This window comes from Mytilus trossulus, chromosome 1 (assembly GCF_036588685.1).
Source record: "Mytilus trossulus isolate FHL-02 chromosome 1, PNRI_Mtr1.1.1.hap1, whole genome shotgun sequence".
Taxonomy (NCBI): Eukaryota; Metazoa; Mollusca; class Bivalvia; order Mytilida; family Mytilidae; genus Mytilus; species Mytilus trossulus.
Window position 1 is genome coordinate 98159729 of NC_086373.1, and position 17940 is coordinate 98177668.

Sequence of the window (17940 nt, forward strand, 5' to 3'; positions counted from 1 at the left end):
AAAACATAAATAGGATGGAGGATCTGTGTATTCACATTATTTGTAAAACTCTCCTTATTCGTGTGAAGCGTGTGCTTTACATCGAGGCTTGCTATGCTTATCATTGACGCCACAGTACTTCAACCAATCAGACAATGTTTATTTATATTTTAACTCAGATTTTGGAATGTTTTATTCGAAATTATAGAAAAATGGAATGTTGTTAGTACATATAAAATAGAAAATGATGAATACTTTTAGCTAAAGATAATTTGGATGGGGGTTCTGTGTATTCACATTTTTTGCACAACTCCCCTTACTGATGCCATATTTTGGAATTTCCGTGACCTAAATGGTTCGCGATAATTAATATTTTTATATATAGTATATTAATAATATATTAGATAATAACAAAAGACTGCAAAATTTCCTAAAAAACTTCCAATTTAGTGGCAGCAACCCAACAATGGATTGTTCGATTCGTCTGAAAATTTCAAGGCTGATAGATCTAGACCAATTGAACAATTTTACCTCGTGTCAGATTTTCTCTTATAGCTTTAGATTTTTCTATAGAAGCCCAAAACTGCATTTGACCCCTAAGTTCTATTTTAGCCATTGCGGCCATGTTTGTCAATGGATTAAAACTTCGGATACAATATTTATAAAAAAAATACCCTAAGGAACATTTATAGTTAAAGTTTAAAGGTATTTGGTCCAGTAGTTTCAGAGGAGAAGATTTTTGACAGACGAAGGACACCAAGTGATAGTATAAGCTCACATGGCACCCTTTGGGTACCGTTCAACTAAAAAGACCACAGATAAACTACACCAGCAAAACGGAATTATAGGTACCTTTGCGAACATAACTGCGATAGAACACTGATATTGCTATTAGACTGTTCAAATATAGGGAGCCGTTTGATAATTGTGAAAAATTCCAGGTAAATATGTTATTCCAAATGCATATAGAAAGACTGGAATTTTGGAAAACAAACAGCAAGATATCTATTTATTGCATATATATTTATAAATTCAAGAGTCTATCTAAAAATGAGGGCAAATTATATATGGCCTTCCAAATACCGTTTCGATCCCTAACATCACTGAAGAGACATTTATTGTCGAAATCCGGATCTGGTGTACAAAAAAAATATTGACTCCTTATGTTTGTGGCATAACATCGTGGCCACAAGTTAATTGTTTTCTGTTTAGTATTAAATTTATATTAAGATCCATTTTGTTACATCTTGTGATCAATTTTATTTGGCAATCGCCAATGGCAGTCAGCAGGGTTAAAGAACATCAGTTGTTCGACCTGTTAGTCAAATGCGTTTTGTTTAAATATACTTTTTCACTTTTCGGTCTTTTAAAAAATGTTGTTTGTGCTGTATTCAAACCCTTCTACAACGAAAGGAGTAGGTCTGGTAAGGACTCATTTTGGCCTCAAATTTCAGTTTCATCTGACAAAAGATTTTGACCACTTTTAAAACACTTAAGTGTCTATTTCACTTGATTCAATTAGTTGTTGTGAAAGATTTTAACTAATTTAGTCATTAAAAACGATCCGATTCCAGCTCAAATATGAAAAATCTTTCAAATATGCCAAAAAACGTCACTTTCAGATCGTTTTTGTCAAAAATGAAAGTGGCCGCATCCGTGTTCATCCACAACCTTTATATATGTTATGTATTATCATAAAATACAACTTACATTTCAATATTAAGGATGAACACGAATGCGGCCACTTTCGTTTTACACGGAAACAGTCAAAAATTTAATTAAAATGATAGAATTTTGAAGATTTCAGTAATTTAGCATGACTTAATGGTGCTACATCCCGATATATGTGCATTGTATTGTCAAAATCAGCCCATATTTATGTAGCAGAAGCATTCAACGGTCCAATAAATGACTAAAAGTTTACATTTTAACAATTTTGTAAAACTGTTATATTTTGGGGCCAAAAGGGGGTCTTACCGGACCTACTCCTTTTTTTAACATGCACACGTATAAAAATTGCGGTTTTTATCCAACGCATCATAGGTTTGAACGAAGTTTTCAATTTAGACTTATATATATACAGATATGTATATGAAAAGCCCAGGTGGTCGTGTGGTCTAGCGGGACGGCTGCAGTGCAGGCGATTTGGTGTCACGATATCACAGAAGCATGGGTTCGAATCCCGGCGAGGGAAAAACCAAAAATTTGCGAAAGCAAATTTACAGATCTAACATTGTTGGTTTGATGTTTAGACGAGTTGTATATATGTATATATATATATGAACGAGTCTAAATTGAAAACTGCGTTCAAACCTATGATTGCGTTGGATAAAAACCGCAATTTTTATACGTGTGCATTTCAAACAAATTTCGTTGTAGAAGGGTCTAAAAACAGCGCAAACAACATTTTCCAAAAGACCCAAAAAGTGAAAAAGTATATTTAAACAAAACGCATTTGACTAACAGGTATGTATATTTCAAATTTATATATTTTAAATTGAAAGAAATTACAATCAAATGAAAAAAGTAAAATCACAAAAAAACTGCGCTCACTGGGGAAAATCAAATCGGAAAGTCCAGAATCACATAGCAAAATGACAAAACACATCAAAAACGAATGGACAACAACTGTCATATTCCTGCTTGTGCTTAATTGGTATACAGGCATTTTCAAATGTAGAAAACGATGGCCTTAAATCTGGTTTTATAGCGCTAAACCTCTTACTTTGTACGAAAATATTGATGATGCATAAGTGACATATATGATAATATATATATATCGACACAGAGTATGTCTGTACATATAACAATTGTACTAATTTTTTTTTAAAGATAAATGAAAAGAAACTTGAGACAAATATTAAAGCTATAAATTGAGAAACCCATTAGGGTCTACTATCTTCTTTTTAAATTCACTAATACATTTATGGTGGGAACCATATCTTGAATATGATTTTTTTTATATATTTTAATTTATTGATGGTGACAAAAAAAAGCAATTAAAATTACAATTTCATCCAGTTTATTTTTAAATAAATTGCCGGCCTAAATACATGGACTGAGTGCGTATACTTGAAAACATTCCACTAAGAAAATCTGTATCAAATTCTTACATCTTGAATTATTATCTTTATACCACTTATTTAGGTCTTATTAGATTCAACCTTTATTAACTTATGTTCGTTATTCATAAACGATCATAAACGACAAATTCAAATAAAATATACTTTTAATAAAAAAAAAAAAACTATAAATCAGGTAGGCCTATACTCTCTTAGTGAATATATGGTCAATTAATTTGTATGTAAAAGGTCTCTATAAATATCCCATGCATGGCACTTGTATAATTGATTGCATATTTGTATGTGCTGTACATTGGTGGTCATTGGTGTTTTTTTCTTTACTACCATCTTCGCTAGCCAAGGGTTACGATCCACTCCCGCTCTCTTCACCCTTGGCGGATTGAGCCAACATTTGTGATAACAATGTTGCGCCATCTATCGGAAGATAAAAATCACGCCAATTCTGAATACATCAGTCTGGACCAATGGTAGCACTTGAACTCTTCAATTTGGAGGTAAAAACACGGTAGCGTCTAGATTCTACACACTTGGTAAAGCCGGAAATAGAAGCATACGTCAACATTCAAGCATTTGTGCATGAAACATACACAGGAACTTCTATTTGTTGATTAAAAACATTCAAGTTTTCACTAAATATAGTCGTATGTTTAGGAATGTAAAGGCTTGTTGCACAAAAAACACGTGGCAATTCTTCTTCTTCTTCTTTAGGTTTCTAGCGATCCTTCAATTATTGAAGATTATTCGCCGGGCGTCGACTATAAAATTTATAATTTACATTTTAGCAGGAAAAAAATCAAAAATAACAATATCAAGAAAAAACAAAATAACGTATGTACATTCAAAAAAATAAATTTTGATAAAACTATACACATTTGATAACAGAATAGTTAGGGATAGAATATGGGGATGAGAGCAGATTCTGTGATCATACTCTTAAATCCCTCTACTGTACTGCATGATACTATTTGTTGTGGCAGATAGTTCCAATTTATAATTGTTCGTGGATAAAAAGAATATTTATAACTGTCTTTAAATTGTTTACAAACACTTTCTACATTTACACGTGATCATGTTATAGGCGCATTTTGATTGGATGCAGTGAGTTTTGACTGCAACCAATAAAAATCCTTACCTTGTGTCTCCGAAATGTTATCTCAATCCGCCAAGGGTGAAGAGAGCGGGAGTGGATCGTAACCCTTGGCTAGCGAAGATGCTTTACTACTGACTGAACATTAACTAAGGTACTGAGCACTACATATGGAGGTGCTCCTAATATTAGAGGAGGCTTGAACGAAGAAGAAGAATAGTATAAGGAAAGTATTGATCTTAGGAAATATTACAAAAAAAATCAAATTTACAAAAGTGCCAAAAATGGGTTAAAGGAAAACACTAAAAAAATAACGTTCAGTGAGGAATACAACAAAAAATCACTTGCCAAATATTATTTTCCGAAATGACGGAATTTGACATAACACCGCACAAAAGTCACGAGGTTCATTTTCATCCGGGAATCTGTTGGTAAGGACCATCGAAGGGAAGCGTGAGGATCAAAACTAAGGGGCTGAAACCCCACTGTTATACAAGTATTCGTTTTGGTAATTATACATGAAGTAATTGTGAAGAAAATGGATCATATTTCATCCAATTGTTAGATTTGAAATTCTTGATTAACGCTCGTTTCTTTCACATGTTCACTCACGTTCAGATCAAAACAAAGCAGTCAGTGCGAGTTAAAAATATCGTATTTCATCAGTAAAAACATTTACTTTGGTGGTGTTTTTAAATCAGAGTCTAGAGCTGTTTATTTTTATATGAAAGAAACAGATTGATTGAGAAAACCGCCAGGGTATCGGTGACAGTTTAAAATAAATCTATTATTTATATGCTGTGTATTAAATCCCTAAAAATAGCCATCTGAATGGAACATCATCCACATGTATGTTTTTATCCTGAAAATATTATTACATTTTGTATTACATTTTATGTATGGGGTATGCTAAGTTTTTCATGTCTTACTAGTATTTCCTATAGAAATTTTTGTGAAATGAGTCAGAATTAACAATAGCCGAATAGGATAGGGAATTGTCCTTGAATCCGGGTCCGTACGCCCTAATTCACGTTCGCCCTTGTACCTGTTCGCCCTGATACCTGTTTGCCCAGGGTCCATTCGCCCTGATTTTTATTTTTACTAATTGTTGTCTAGTGGCATAATTTTAAGTATTTGAAGTTTGTTGAAAAAATCACCGAATATTGATATTGCCGCAATCAATTTCATCATTTTCCCTTTGATTGCAATAGAATACTGGAATACAATGTATTTATCTTTGTTGATATTTGTTAACAAAATAATTGTATTCAGTCATTCACTAATGTATGCAGTATAACTTAGACTAGTCTCAGTGTATTTTAATGAATGAACTTGTAAATCCGTACAGTTCGTACATTTTTTTTGGAATTAATTTCAAGCTGAAGATATTAATCAAAAGAAATTTGTTTTTTATATATTATAAATCCATCAAAAGACAGGTAGCAGTGATCCGAATTATTTTGTCATAAAACAATAAATTAATGATCCTTAACAAGCCATAAACTTTTAGATATTTCCATGTCTCCATAAATTTCAAGAATATATACCATAGAAATATATCTGATTAAGTTTATTCAACTTCAATGCCCTGAATATTAATATTTTTTAGTAGGGCGAACGGACTCTAAGGGCGAACGGACTCAGGGCAAACGGACCCAGGGCGAACATGTTACTAGGGCGAACGGTCCCGATACCATTGTCCTTATCACTCAGCCATTACCAGATTACTAGCCATCACAAAGGTTCCCTCAAAGTTTTGATATCAAATTAAATTCGAAAAAACGGGACAAATTTCCCAATAGTTATTGTTACTGTCAGTCTCAGACCCCCAGACACGTCTCAGTCATAACAGCGGAAAGGATTTGCTGGGCCAGCTCTCCTTTACCAACTATGTTTGATGAGGGTTAACTGATAGATCAACGACTTACTTCATTGTACTTTTAATGACAGAAACCAATCCAAGGCTGTACAAAGTCAGACTACGTTAGGCATTATACATGTACGCGTAACCTGGGTCAGCATACACTCCAAAACCCATTATGGTTGAGGGGGGGAGTACTATTGCGACTAACGTCCGAGGGCTGTACCCGAGGTGTTGAATAAGGCTTAAATTAAAATATTGTTTGTTTGCAGTTTACCGACCGACCCTTGAAAATCCTCCCGACTGTGAAAATTTTATTGCTTTAAATTTTAAGAATTTTTTTTTAATACCTCTATTGACGCGATCCGGAACTTTGGGTCCTTTCCGGAAATGATTTAAAGTCTGGGTCAATTACGCATTTCAAGTCCGATTTTTCTTAGCTTCCCGTCAAGCGTTCATGTGACCATTTAAAATGATAAAGCACATGGAAATTGTTTACAGGTATCCATGAAGTCACGGAGGAGTACTTTACGCTGTCGTCTCGTGTCAATTTTAAGACAAATAACAAACAAAAAAGTTTATTAGTAAACTGTTTGTACAGATTTAGGCACATGTAATGATGTGTGATGATATCATTGACGATGATGCAGGGGATATTCATAACTGACACGATAACCATTCTGTCTCAAACAAATCGGGTTCAGAATCTGTGGAGCCTGACTGTATGGAACAAATTTCAGTGGTTAAATAATTCGACAGCAGCTATAAGTATGGCATATTTTCTTCAAATTGTTGTGAAGACGACAAAGATGAAACCACTCCTCCGTGACTTAAATCTTCATGGATATCTGTAAACACGCCTGTACAGAGGAAGGGCTCATTTGAAATGTTAATGGATATAGATCATGCCAAATCAATAAGAAGCAACCCTAACTACACAAAGATGTAGAGAAAATGGATGGTTAGCTTGAAAAATAAATATACTCTCTCTATATTAAATCTATCTTCGATTGCAATGAGTATGCTCCTTTAGGATAAGGGGGGCTGCCCCACTCATTGCAATTATTATCTTTCTTACAATATTAAATATACCCAAACTGTGTGGCCTGTGTGAATTCAATTAAAACATGTCCGTAGGAGCTAATGTATGCTGCCAATTTTTTTATGCATTTAAAACATGTCCTTAGGAGCTATGCTGCCAATTTTTTTTATGCATTAAAAACATTTCAGTACACAGACCATTTACTTTAAATGGGGTGCTATGGATTTCACCCCAAACTTTAAACTTCCTTGGTTTTCATTAAAGCCTGGCAAAAATATAACCTTATCACATATAATTAAATATTGTTAGAAATGTGAAAACAGTTGGATGTCTTAATACTTTTTTTTCAAGTTGCCTTTTTTCAATTGAGGAAGATTCAATGGTTATTTTTTTTAATTTAAAATACACTCTTTAATAATTATCTTATAAATCTATAATAAATACATTTTTCTGATGAAAGTACTCTACTCATGTAAACATTCTAGTCAAGAAGCATACATGTCTGAATATATTTCTTTAAAACAGTTCTAGTCATAATGACATTCCTTGTTTATAAGTGTTCCAGTATTTAATAATTATACCATATTTTATGTCATAAATTGGATAATGACATTATGTTAAAGTTTCAGTTTTGGTTAAAAAGTTTTTTATCTGAAAATGCCTGTTCATTTGATGTTGTTTTTCAGCATGTCCAGTGTTTGTTGTTTTAAAATGGTTTGTTTTTCTTCACATGAAACTTGGTTTAGTGTAACTGCTTGTTTAAACTGTATTTTGGCTGATAAAATAAAATATTTTTCCTACCTACCGACCCTTCAGTCTGAAGGTACAGTCGGAAAACTGCAAACAAACATATTTTTAAGGTTGGCCTAATGGATCGCCATTTTTCTGTCCCACAACTTTGGTCCCGATTATAATACTTCCTGTCATCATTATTACTCGTCTGAGACTCCTGGACCCGTACTCCATCATAGTGGTTAGTGGGCTGCCATGCTGACCAATCTGGTTCTGAATGCAGCCGTTGTGAAGGCAGTAAACAAACCAAAAATGTCAACAACCAAAAGAACTTACCAAAAACCAAAATGGCACATTTGCTTGTTCTGGACCCTTTTTCATTTGCCGGGTTTACTATCCATATGAACCCCGAAAATGAGCAAGTCTTTTAAGTATCAATTATCCCCTATTTCGAACTTATAATTGTTTAGTCAGAAATTCTACCAATTGATAACAATTTGAGAGGATATGATTAGAAAAACAAACCCCAAGCTGATACGACTTCAGAAATTTTACTTTCTCAATGTCCAGCTTGGATGAGGCCATTTTTATATTATAAAATGTTACTTAAAGGTCATAAAAATGAGAAATCTTTATGCTAAAAAATGTAAATTCCTGTCAAACGTCGTAAGGTTAACAGTACACTGCTACAGTTGGTTACAAAACCAAACACTGAAACAGAAGCTGACAATGACTTTATTGTTGGTCCTTACATGTTCTGCAACATTACCTGATAGTGTGAAGAAATCTTCAGACAGGCATGCCTGGTGTAGACCCATCATGGAAAAAACTTCTCCTTCAGTTTTATACATAGATAGTATGAGGATTTAATATATGAATTTACAATCGAGAAAAAAAGACTCTTCTTCTATATCCAGACAATAACATTAACAAACAAAGTCTCATGAAGGGTACACTGTAACTTCCATGAACATTGGTACAATTTAATCATTTAACCTGCTGCATTTGTTTGTATCTGTCCATAGTCAGGAACATGATGATTAGTAGTTGTTGTTTGTTGATGTGGTTCAATGTAAGTGTTTCTTTTTTTTTATATAGATAAGACCATTGGTTTTCCCGTTCATATGGTTTTACAATAGTATTCTTTTTGGACCCATCTATTTAATAGAGCTTGTTGTTCTTTGTGAGCCAAGGCTCCGTGTTGAAGACCGTACTTTGATCTATAATGGTTTACTTTTAAAAATTGTGACTTGGAAGGAGAGTTGTCTCTTTTGCACTCATACATAGTAGCACATCTTCTTATATCTAGTACTGCTGTCACCATTACTGCATTTTGTAATGTCTGTCTAGTGTTAAAAGCAATCAAATATGAGTAAACTCGTGATAAATTTGTGACTGCACAAGGGAATAAATAAACAAAGCAGTCAATTCTGTTGTCTGATCTCTGTTAGACTTGCATAGGTACAAAATGTATCCTAAAGTAAATAAAACAATCCATAATAGAAAATTATGCGTTTATTAAGCTTCCAGAATCGCTGAAACATTTTCATACAGGACTGGGCTACCAAAATAACATTCTGGTATTTTTGTCTAGACCAAATAACAGACATTATCTTTTAAATCTACATAAAATTTCTAATAAAAAATGAGAAACAGGACACATCTATGAACTAATTATTTCTAGATCGACAACCATTGAACAGCACATGTTTTGTCCAGGTACATTGTTTGTACATGTAACTTCTTACAGTTTTCAATCTAATGCTTTATTTTTATGTAAGGTTTCATTATGTATACAAATAATGTGTGTTTTATACATGTATATCCTGATTTGATTTTTTTTTTAAACTTTTGAAGCCACAGGGCCAATGGTGGTATTCAGGTAGGCCTGTGGTAGAAATATAAACATGCCTGGGCTAGATCATGATCAGTGCCCAAGCTTAAGAATGGTTGTATGCAATCTGTTTACAACTCCTAGATAAAGGTGTAGGTTTTCCAAGGGTCTATCATGCCACTTGAAATTCAAACTTAGAAATATATTCCCACATTGTTTGACATTATACAGATTTGTTATTTTAAGATTTAACCCTTTCCTCCATTGAATTTTTTTTTTTGCATACTTGATTCGCATAGGATTTTTTTAATAAAATGCTGAACATAGACTTTAAAGTATTAAGGGATTGCAAAAAACAACTATTTCATCAAATAAACTTAAGTCAGATATTCCTATGATATTCCTTTTAATATTGGATACAAATTTTATTAAGTCAACTGCAGACACTTTGTCGTCAAAGTGTTTCAACTGAGGTACTACACAGGCGTCAAAAGGCGTCATTATGGAGTAAGGGGGGTGGCGTCAAAAGGCGTCATTATGGAGGAAAGGGTTAAATGTAAAAATACTGGCATTTTGCAGGAAATCCTCAAACTAGTCACTTAATTCAACATGACAGACAAGGATGAAAAGGGAGATGAGGAGAAGATGTACGGGGGATGTGAAGGACCAGATGCAATGTATGTCAAACTGGTGTCATCTGATGGTCATGAGTTCTATGTCAAAAGAGATCATGCACTGACATCTGGAACAATCAAAGCCATGTTAAGTGGGCCAGGTATGTATACTAATACCATAAGAATATAAAAAAGAAGATGTGGTATGATTGTCAATGAGACAACTCTTCACAAGAGACTAAATGACACAGAAGTCAACAACTATAGATCACTATATGGCCTTCAACAATGACCAAAGCCTACACCACAAAGTCAGCTAATACAATACAATAATAGAATACAATACAATAGCAACTAAGATGAAAAGAACATTGAACATGTTGAATACATTGTACTTAAAACATTACAATATAAAATTGAGAATGTAAATGGGGAATGTGTCAAAGAGACAACAACCCGACCAAATAAAAAACAACAGCAGAAGGTCACCAACAGGTCTTCAATGTAGCGAGAAATTCCTGCACCCGGAGGCGTCCTTCAGCTGGCCCCTAAACAAATATAAACTAGTCCAGTGATAATGAACGCCATACTTATTTCCAAATTGTACACAAGAGATTAAAATTAAAATAATGCAAGACTTACAAAGGCCAGAGGCATGAAAATGCGGCGTGTTTTAACATGTTTGTGAGATCTCAACCCTCCCCCTATACCTCTAACCAATGTAGAAAAGATAATAACAATAGCACATTAAAATTCAGTTCAAGAGAAGTCCGAGTCTGATGTCAGAAGATGTAACCAAAGAAAATAAACAAAATGACATTAATACATAATGCACATTTATGAACATTGTAGAAAAAAAAGTTGAAAATGAGATAAACAATGTAGATTGTATAAATCCTTGGCTACATGTAGTTAAAAAAAAAAATGAGAAAGCTTCATACAGAATTATGTTATTTCTTATTATTGGGATACTAGCCCAGTAGCATTATATGCATTAATAAAAACCTGGCAATAATTGATATTTTCTCAATTTACAGTTTGTCACATGCTGTTCTGTTCATGAAGCCTCTATTCACTTAATATATATATATATATACAACTCGTCTAAACATCAACCCAACAATGTTAGATCTGTAAATTTGCTTTGCAAATTTGGTTCTTCCCTCGCCGGGATTCGAACCCATGCTACTGTGATATTGTGACACCAAATCGCCTGCACTGCAGCCGTCCCGCTAGACCACACGACCACCTGGGCTCTCAAAAAAAGAGCTTTCGCTGGTCTTATGTTACCTTTCCATTTAGTTTTAATCTAGCGGCGTACTACAGTACATGATATATAAGGCATGAAGATGTTATTGTTACAGATCAGCTAAATTGTCTATAGTAAAGGATCCTATATTTATATTTACAACCAAAGGGAAGCAACTCCAACCACGTTGTTATCTACATACACTGTACATGTAAACAAATATTTAAAGCAGTTGCATGCATGATAATGGAGAGAAAATCATCACAGGATCAGCATTCTTACTTGAAACCTATAAAAAAAACATGATACAAAATTAGACATATAATTACTCATACATGTATTTATGAAATAACGTGTTTACTCATTGTTATTATAAACATTATTAATTGTATGATGTACATCTCTGTTAAAGATGGCTTTATTTTCAACATTATTCTTTTGTTTTTAGGACAGTTTGCCGAAAATGAAACAAATGAAATTAACTTTAGAGAAATACCGTAAGTTCACTATGTATTTTAAAGTAAAGCTTACAGCAGTAGAGTTCTGCATATCTTTTCTGATCTATCTATTCACAATGTATTATTCACATGAGAAGAAAAGATAACATAACAAAGATCACAGACATACATGTATATGCAAATGATTTTATCTTTGTGTTAAGTTAAAAAATACATGTATACTGAAATTTTGTTATATGGAAATACTCTGGAAGGTACAAGTCTACAAAATAGCGACCAAAGTCTTGAGAAGTCAGTGGCGGATCCAGAACTTTTTCTAAGGGGGGGGGGGGGGGGGGGGGGGGGGGGCACTCAAGTCATGCATCAGTGTTTCCCTATATAATCAACCAAATTTTTCCCACAAAAGGAGGGGGGGGGCTGCATCGGCCTATGGAAGTTTGCGAACTAATTATAGTAGATTAGACAAATTGATTAACACTCCCAGCCTTGTCTAGATATTTTTGTTGTTGTGAAATTGGTTTTATTTTTAAAGGTGATTTTGCATGAAAGTGTTGGAAATTTTTCTTCATCTATGCAAAATTTGCAGGAAGCTATTTCATTTGAGTCACTATAAATGAAATTGTATTTGTCAACAATAGCTGTGAAGTTTTACTCACATTATAATCTTAACAATGGAGATTGGTATTTTGAATCTTTCCTTTAAGTAAAGTCTCAGTACATGGTCCCATGCCATGGTACAAATTTCTGGTTCCTGTTTAGTTCAGGTTAACAAACTTTCGGCAGAATTACTGCCTTTGGAATTCAAAACTTAAATATTTGAACAGATATTCAGAAAGCTACATTAGATCCACACTTAACTTATTATGGGCTCACGCTACCAGGCGACTTGGGCGAAGAAGTCGCTTTCCCCGACCCCCAAAAGCGAAGACAAGTCGCCCTGATGATTACGATACTCGCTTTCAGTCGCTTCCGTCATCAGATATTTTCAATTTTTACCAGGTTTTTATTGAAAATTAAAGAAATTTAGACATAAACGATTAATTATCTTATTTAATGAGGTTGAAGCATCGTTTTTGCAGTGTGAAGCAAGTTATTTGATAAAAATACAACTTTTTATCACTTCGTCCACTTCTGAAAGTTCCGGTGCTTGTTACTCGAAAACATACATCCACCTAAATTTCGGCTGCAAAATAAGTTTGTTACTTCATTTAAACTTGATAAAAGTTGCCCCCAGTACATGTTCAATCCATTTATTGCATTAAAAACGTCATGATCCTTTCCAAATAGCTATTCAAACATCGTTTATTTTTTGTAAATTTTCTTGCAATCGTCCGCCATTTTCCGATTTCTAAACTACGGATCGGAAACGGACCAACTATGACCGAAATCCGTATTTTTACAAAAATTACTAGGACGCACGGATGGAACAGCTGACAAGAATATTGATCCAAAAGGAAAAATTACGCATTCCACACGCATTAAAAGACTTTTGGTTACATCAAAATAAACTCTTTGGTTACATCTAAATAAACTCATCATTGATTGGTGTATATAATTTATATGGATTGTTGTAAACTATTGTAAAGTTGCTTAACTCTTAGACTATTACATTTATATCAATATATTATGGCCCAGCTTACCATTATTTATCTTTTGATGAGAAACACTGATTTCATACACAAGATACTTTTTGATTAAATTGTAATTGATATATTATAAATTCTTAACCTTTTAAAAAAACAACAACTTTTTTTAGTGCTTTTAAAAACAAATTTTTTTTTAGTACTAAACATTAAGTTGGTAGTTTCTCACAAGGACCTTATTAAAATTTAAACAACTTTTAATTTGAAATGTTACTTTAATTGAATACTCAGATATGAATTAAACAATATAAAAAGAACATTATTTACAAATGACCGTTTATACTACAGTAAAATCCTAACATTGTAGCGCACCGACGAATGAGCACTTCTCTTTCAAATCTCACCACTTCTCCCTATCAGTTTCAAAAAGAGAAGTCACTTCTCCCTATAATTCTGAAGTAGTGTGAGCCCTGCTTATATGACTGAAATAGTAATTATACCCCCGCTTTAAACCCCGCTTTAAAAAAGGGGGGTATACTGTTTTACCTCTGTCTGTCAGTCCGTAAGTCCGTCCCATGAAACTTTCGTCACATTTTTCTCAGGAACTACACATCCACTCTCTCTGTAATTTGGTATCAACATTTATATATGTCAGCCATACCGTGTGATGCGTTTTCAGATTGATCACTTGACAACTTCCTGTTTACCGAACACTTGTATGATTTTACACATGATAGCCAAGTTGAAAAAATTCGTCACATTTTTCTCAGGAACTACAATACAAGGATTTCTGAAATTTGGTTTCAGGATTTATATAAGTCAGCTATACCATGTGATGCGTTTTCAGATTCATCACTTGACAACTTTCTGTTTACCGAACACTTGTATGATTTTACACATGATAGCCAAGTTGAAAATTTTCGTCACATTTTTCTCAGGAACTACAATACAAGGATTTCTGAAATTTGGTTTCAGGATTTATATAAGTCAGCTATACCGTGTGATGCTTTTCGCTTTCAGATTCATCTCTTGACAACTTCCTGTTTACCGAACACTTGCATATTTTTACACTATTAATATTATCCACTTGCGGCGGGGGTATCATCAGTGAGCAGTAGCTCGCAGTTTCACTTGTTTGACCTCTGATATGAGTTATTGTGCTTTAAAGAAGATTTTTATCCATTTTGAGGAATTAAAGGAGAAAGAGATTCTTCAAATTCTTCCGATAATTTATATCTTTTTTTTTTATGTTTTCCTCAGAAAATAATAAAATATAGACACTATAAATTGCATATGTTCAGCAAAAATTTTTTATACAAGTAAATCTTTCATATGGACAAATATCATTTGAATACCCTTATTGGAGTTAATACCCTGCATAAATAACAATTTTTAGCGTTTTTGCAGAAACTATATATAAATGAGAGAGAGAGTAACATTAAATAGTTTAAATTTCCTCACATTTCTTTGTCAACAGTTTATTTGTATTTATGGCTATTTTCTTAAAAACTCTTGATAAATACAGAGACCTTTTGAACAGCAAATTTGATCAGCTAATTATTGAATAAGATCTACAACTACAAATGAATGATCATAGCTGAAATCAATAGTGGACTCCTTCATGAAGGTTTTGTTAATGATCAATGTAAAATATTATGTTTTTTATTGCAGGTCACATGTTTTGCAAAAGGTGTGCATGTATTTTACATATAAAGTGAGATATACCAACAGTTCAACAGAGATTCCAGAGTTTCCTATTGCTCCGGAAATAGCGCTGGAACTTTTAATGGCTGCTAATTTCCTTGATTGTTGAAATGTATTGTTTTTCTTTTTATATTGTGTTATCCTAAATAGTTTTTGTGGTTAAATTATAAAGTCTTAGAAATGTTAACCATCATATTAAGTTATGCTTCGAAACTTGTGTAGCAGTCAGAAAAATAAATTGCATATCATCATAAACAGTGAAACACAGATTGCTCTTTTTTTGCCATAAAAAATTAAATAATAATAGCTTATAACTTAGGTTAGAAAAACGGTCAGATAATTATGTTTAATTAACACATTTTTATAGAGGGGAATTTAAATGTGCCAATATTATATAATTCTTTTAAATTTTCTGTTTTATGTAAAACGTTTATTTGGATGCTAAGGAAATCTCATATCTTATTGTTGTTTTCATTGATGTCTGCAATACTCCTTTCTTGAACCTCTCATAATGATACACAAAAGTTACAATGAATGTTTTAATAAGATTTGAGGTATGCATACATGAATGTGTGCATGTGTAAATTACTTATTTATTTACATGTAAATCATCCCATTTCATGTGTAATCTCTTGTGCTGTATTTATTCAGTCGCTACTACTTTTGTTATTCAGTCGCTACTACTTTTGTGTCAATTTATGTCAATAGTTTGATTAAAGTAATATGCTGTATACTTTCTGAAGATTTAATTTTAGTTTCCTACACAATTTATCTCTCAATTTATCTACACCATTCACTTTAAAATTCTTTTCCAAATGTTTTATACATGTATTACTATAAAAAGTTATAAGTTGTAGAAAACAATTCCTGTCCATGTGTATTGCATAATTAAATAAATCTTTTTTTAAGTTATTATATGAACTTTATTCTTTCATGCTTTCCAATAATTATCAAAGGTACCTGGCTTATGATTTGATACGCCAGATGCACGTTTCATCTACATAAGACTTGTCAGTGACGCTTAGATCAAAATCAAAAAGCCAATCAAGTACAAAATTGAAGATTTCTTTCAGCTTGTTGGAAATAATTTGGTTCGTGGATTGGTAAAGTTTGATAATTCCTACCAAACAAACTTAGCAAATTAGTATGGGAAAAACAGTTTTATATTGTGTTAGTCTAAAGGGGTTTCCTGGATTTTCCTTCATCAGCTAACTTTTATATGCCAGCTTTTATTGGTTTGTTCAAGTGAGTAATCAATGGGATATATTAACTTTATTTCCTTCTTATCGAAGATTTTGCATGTATTAAACAGTTTTGTACAATAATGATATTTATATATTGGTCAAGACATCAGAGTGATTGAATGATTAAAATGTCATATATTGATAAGAGTGATTGAATGATTTAAATGTCATATATTGATAAGAGTGATTGAATCAGTTGAATAAAACTTTAAAGTAAATGATAATACTGAATCAGTTGAATGTCACTTTAAAGTAAATGATAATATTTCTGAAGGTAAGTTAACTGTTATAAAAAAACGCTGCACATCCGTTGAACATGTGTAATACAAGTTTTTGAGAAATAAATACTGTTATCATTATCCAGATCATATTCCGTATAACATGACAAAAGTGTTGCTGTGAATGTGGATGACGTTAGATTGTCTAGATACACACTGAACACAATCGGATTAATGCTTATTAAGTCCTCCCAAAGCTTCGCTCTTAAGTCTGATAGACGATCGCACATACACATGATATGTTCAATAATGTTATTGAAAAACTGTCCGCATTTATCGCATAAGAGAGGTGACTCTTCTGATCGGATGACGGAACATAGGTCAACAATAAACTTCGCTCCTTTTCTGAAGTTAGGATTAGTTTTAGCAATAACCCAAGCTCTGTGTGGTACAATGTGTTTGTGAATTTTACGGAAAACTTCAAAGTCACTGTCAACTGATATTCTTTGTTGCCATCTGTTGTTTCAGATTTCGCTATTGAAGTGGAAATATATCTGTTCCATACAGTTTTACTTGGGAAGATGCCTGATTTCACGAAATCTTCAACAAAGTTTATCAAATCATATTTAACGGCTATTTTTATTAGATCTGGTACAGAACCATCTTGCTTTTTGGAACATTTGTTTCTAAATTCTAAAAGTCGTAGTAGTAGTATACATTTTGGTAATAAATCATTGTCCATTCTACATAATCTTCCAAAAAATTGTAACTTACACTTGTCAATATAGCACTCCACAGGAAGCCAACCTAGTAGGCTTGTGCACTTGTCGGATCGTGTTCGTGCAGGAAGCCCTTAAATTGTTTTACATATATATTTGTGGGAACGTTCTAACATTGTTAATTCAGTATTTGAAAGACCATACCAAAGCTCGCAAGCAAACATTGCCTTTGGATAACACATCTGAAATACTATTCTACTTCTTTATTCTTTGTTTGATTCATTTTAAACTTTGTAGAATTAAAGATTGTGAAATGCAAAGTTTTGCATTGCAAACATTTATATTAAGATCGTTTATTCTGTATAGTTCATCCAGAAATATGCCCATTTACTGTAGAAATGATTGACCATTTTAAAACCAATCTTGTCATCTCAGCTCTCTGTACATGGTTTATCACATCTACACAAAACTTTGAACATTGAGATCTTTGAACATTGAGATCTTTAAAGATGATTTTACAATTCATTGAATTT

At 33.0% G+C, this 17940-nt stretch overlaps 1 protein-coding gene across 1 annotated transcript; it reads left to right on the forward strand.

The window, feature by feature from the left end:
• Positions 1–4401: 4401 nt before the first annotated feature.
• On the forward strand, positions 4402–16138 carry LOC134692684 (elongin-C). The gene is made up of 4 exons (XM_063553160.1): positions 4402–4657; positions 10198–10393; positions 11930–11978; positions 15194–16138. Exons 2-4 carry the CDS (start codon positions 10228–10230, stop codon positions 15333–15335), a joined length of 357 nt encoding a protein of 118 aa, XP_063409230.1. The 5' UTR covers positions 4402–4657; positions 10198–10227; the 3' UTR covers positions 15336–16138.
• Positions 16139–17940: the final 1802 nt, after the last annotated feature.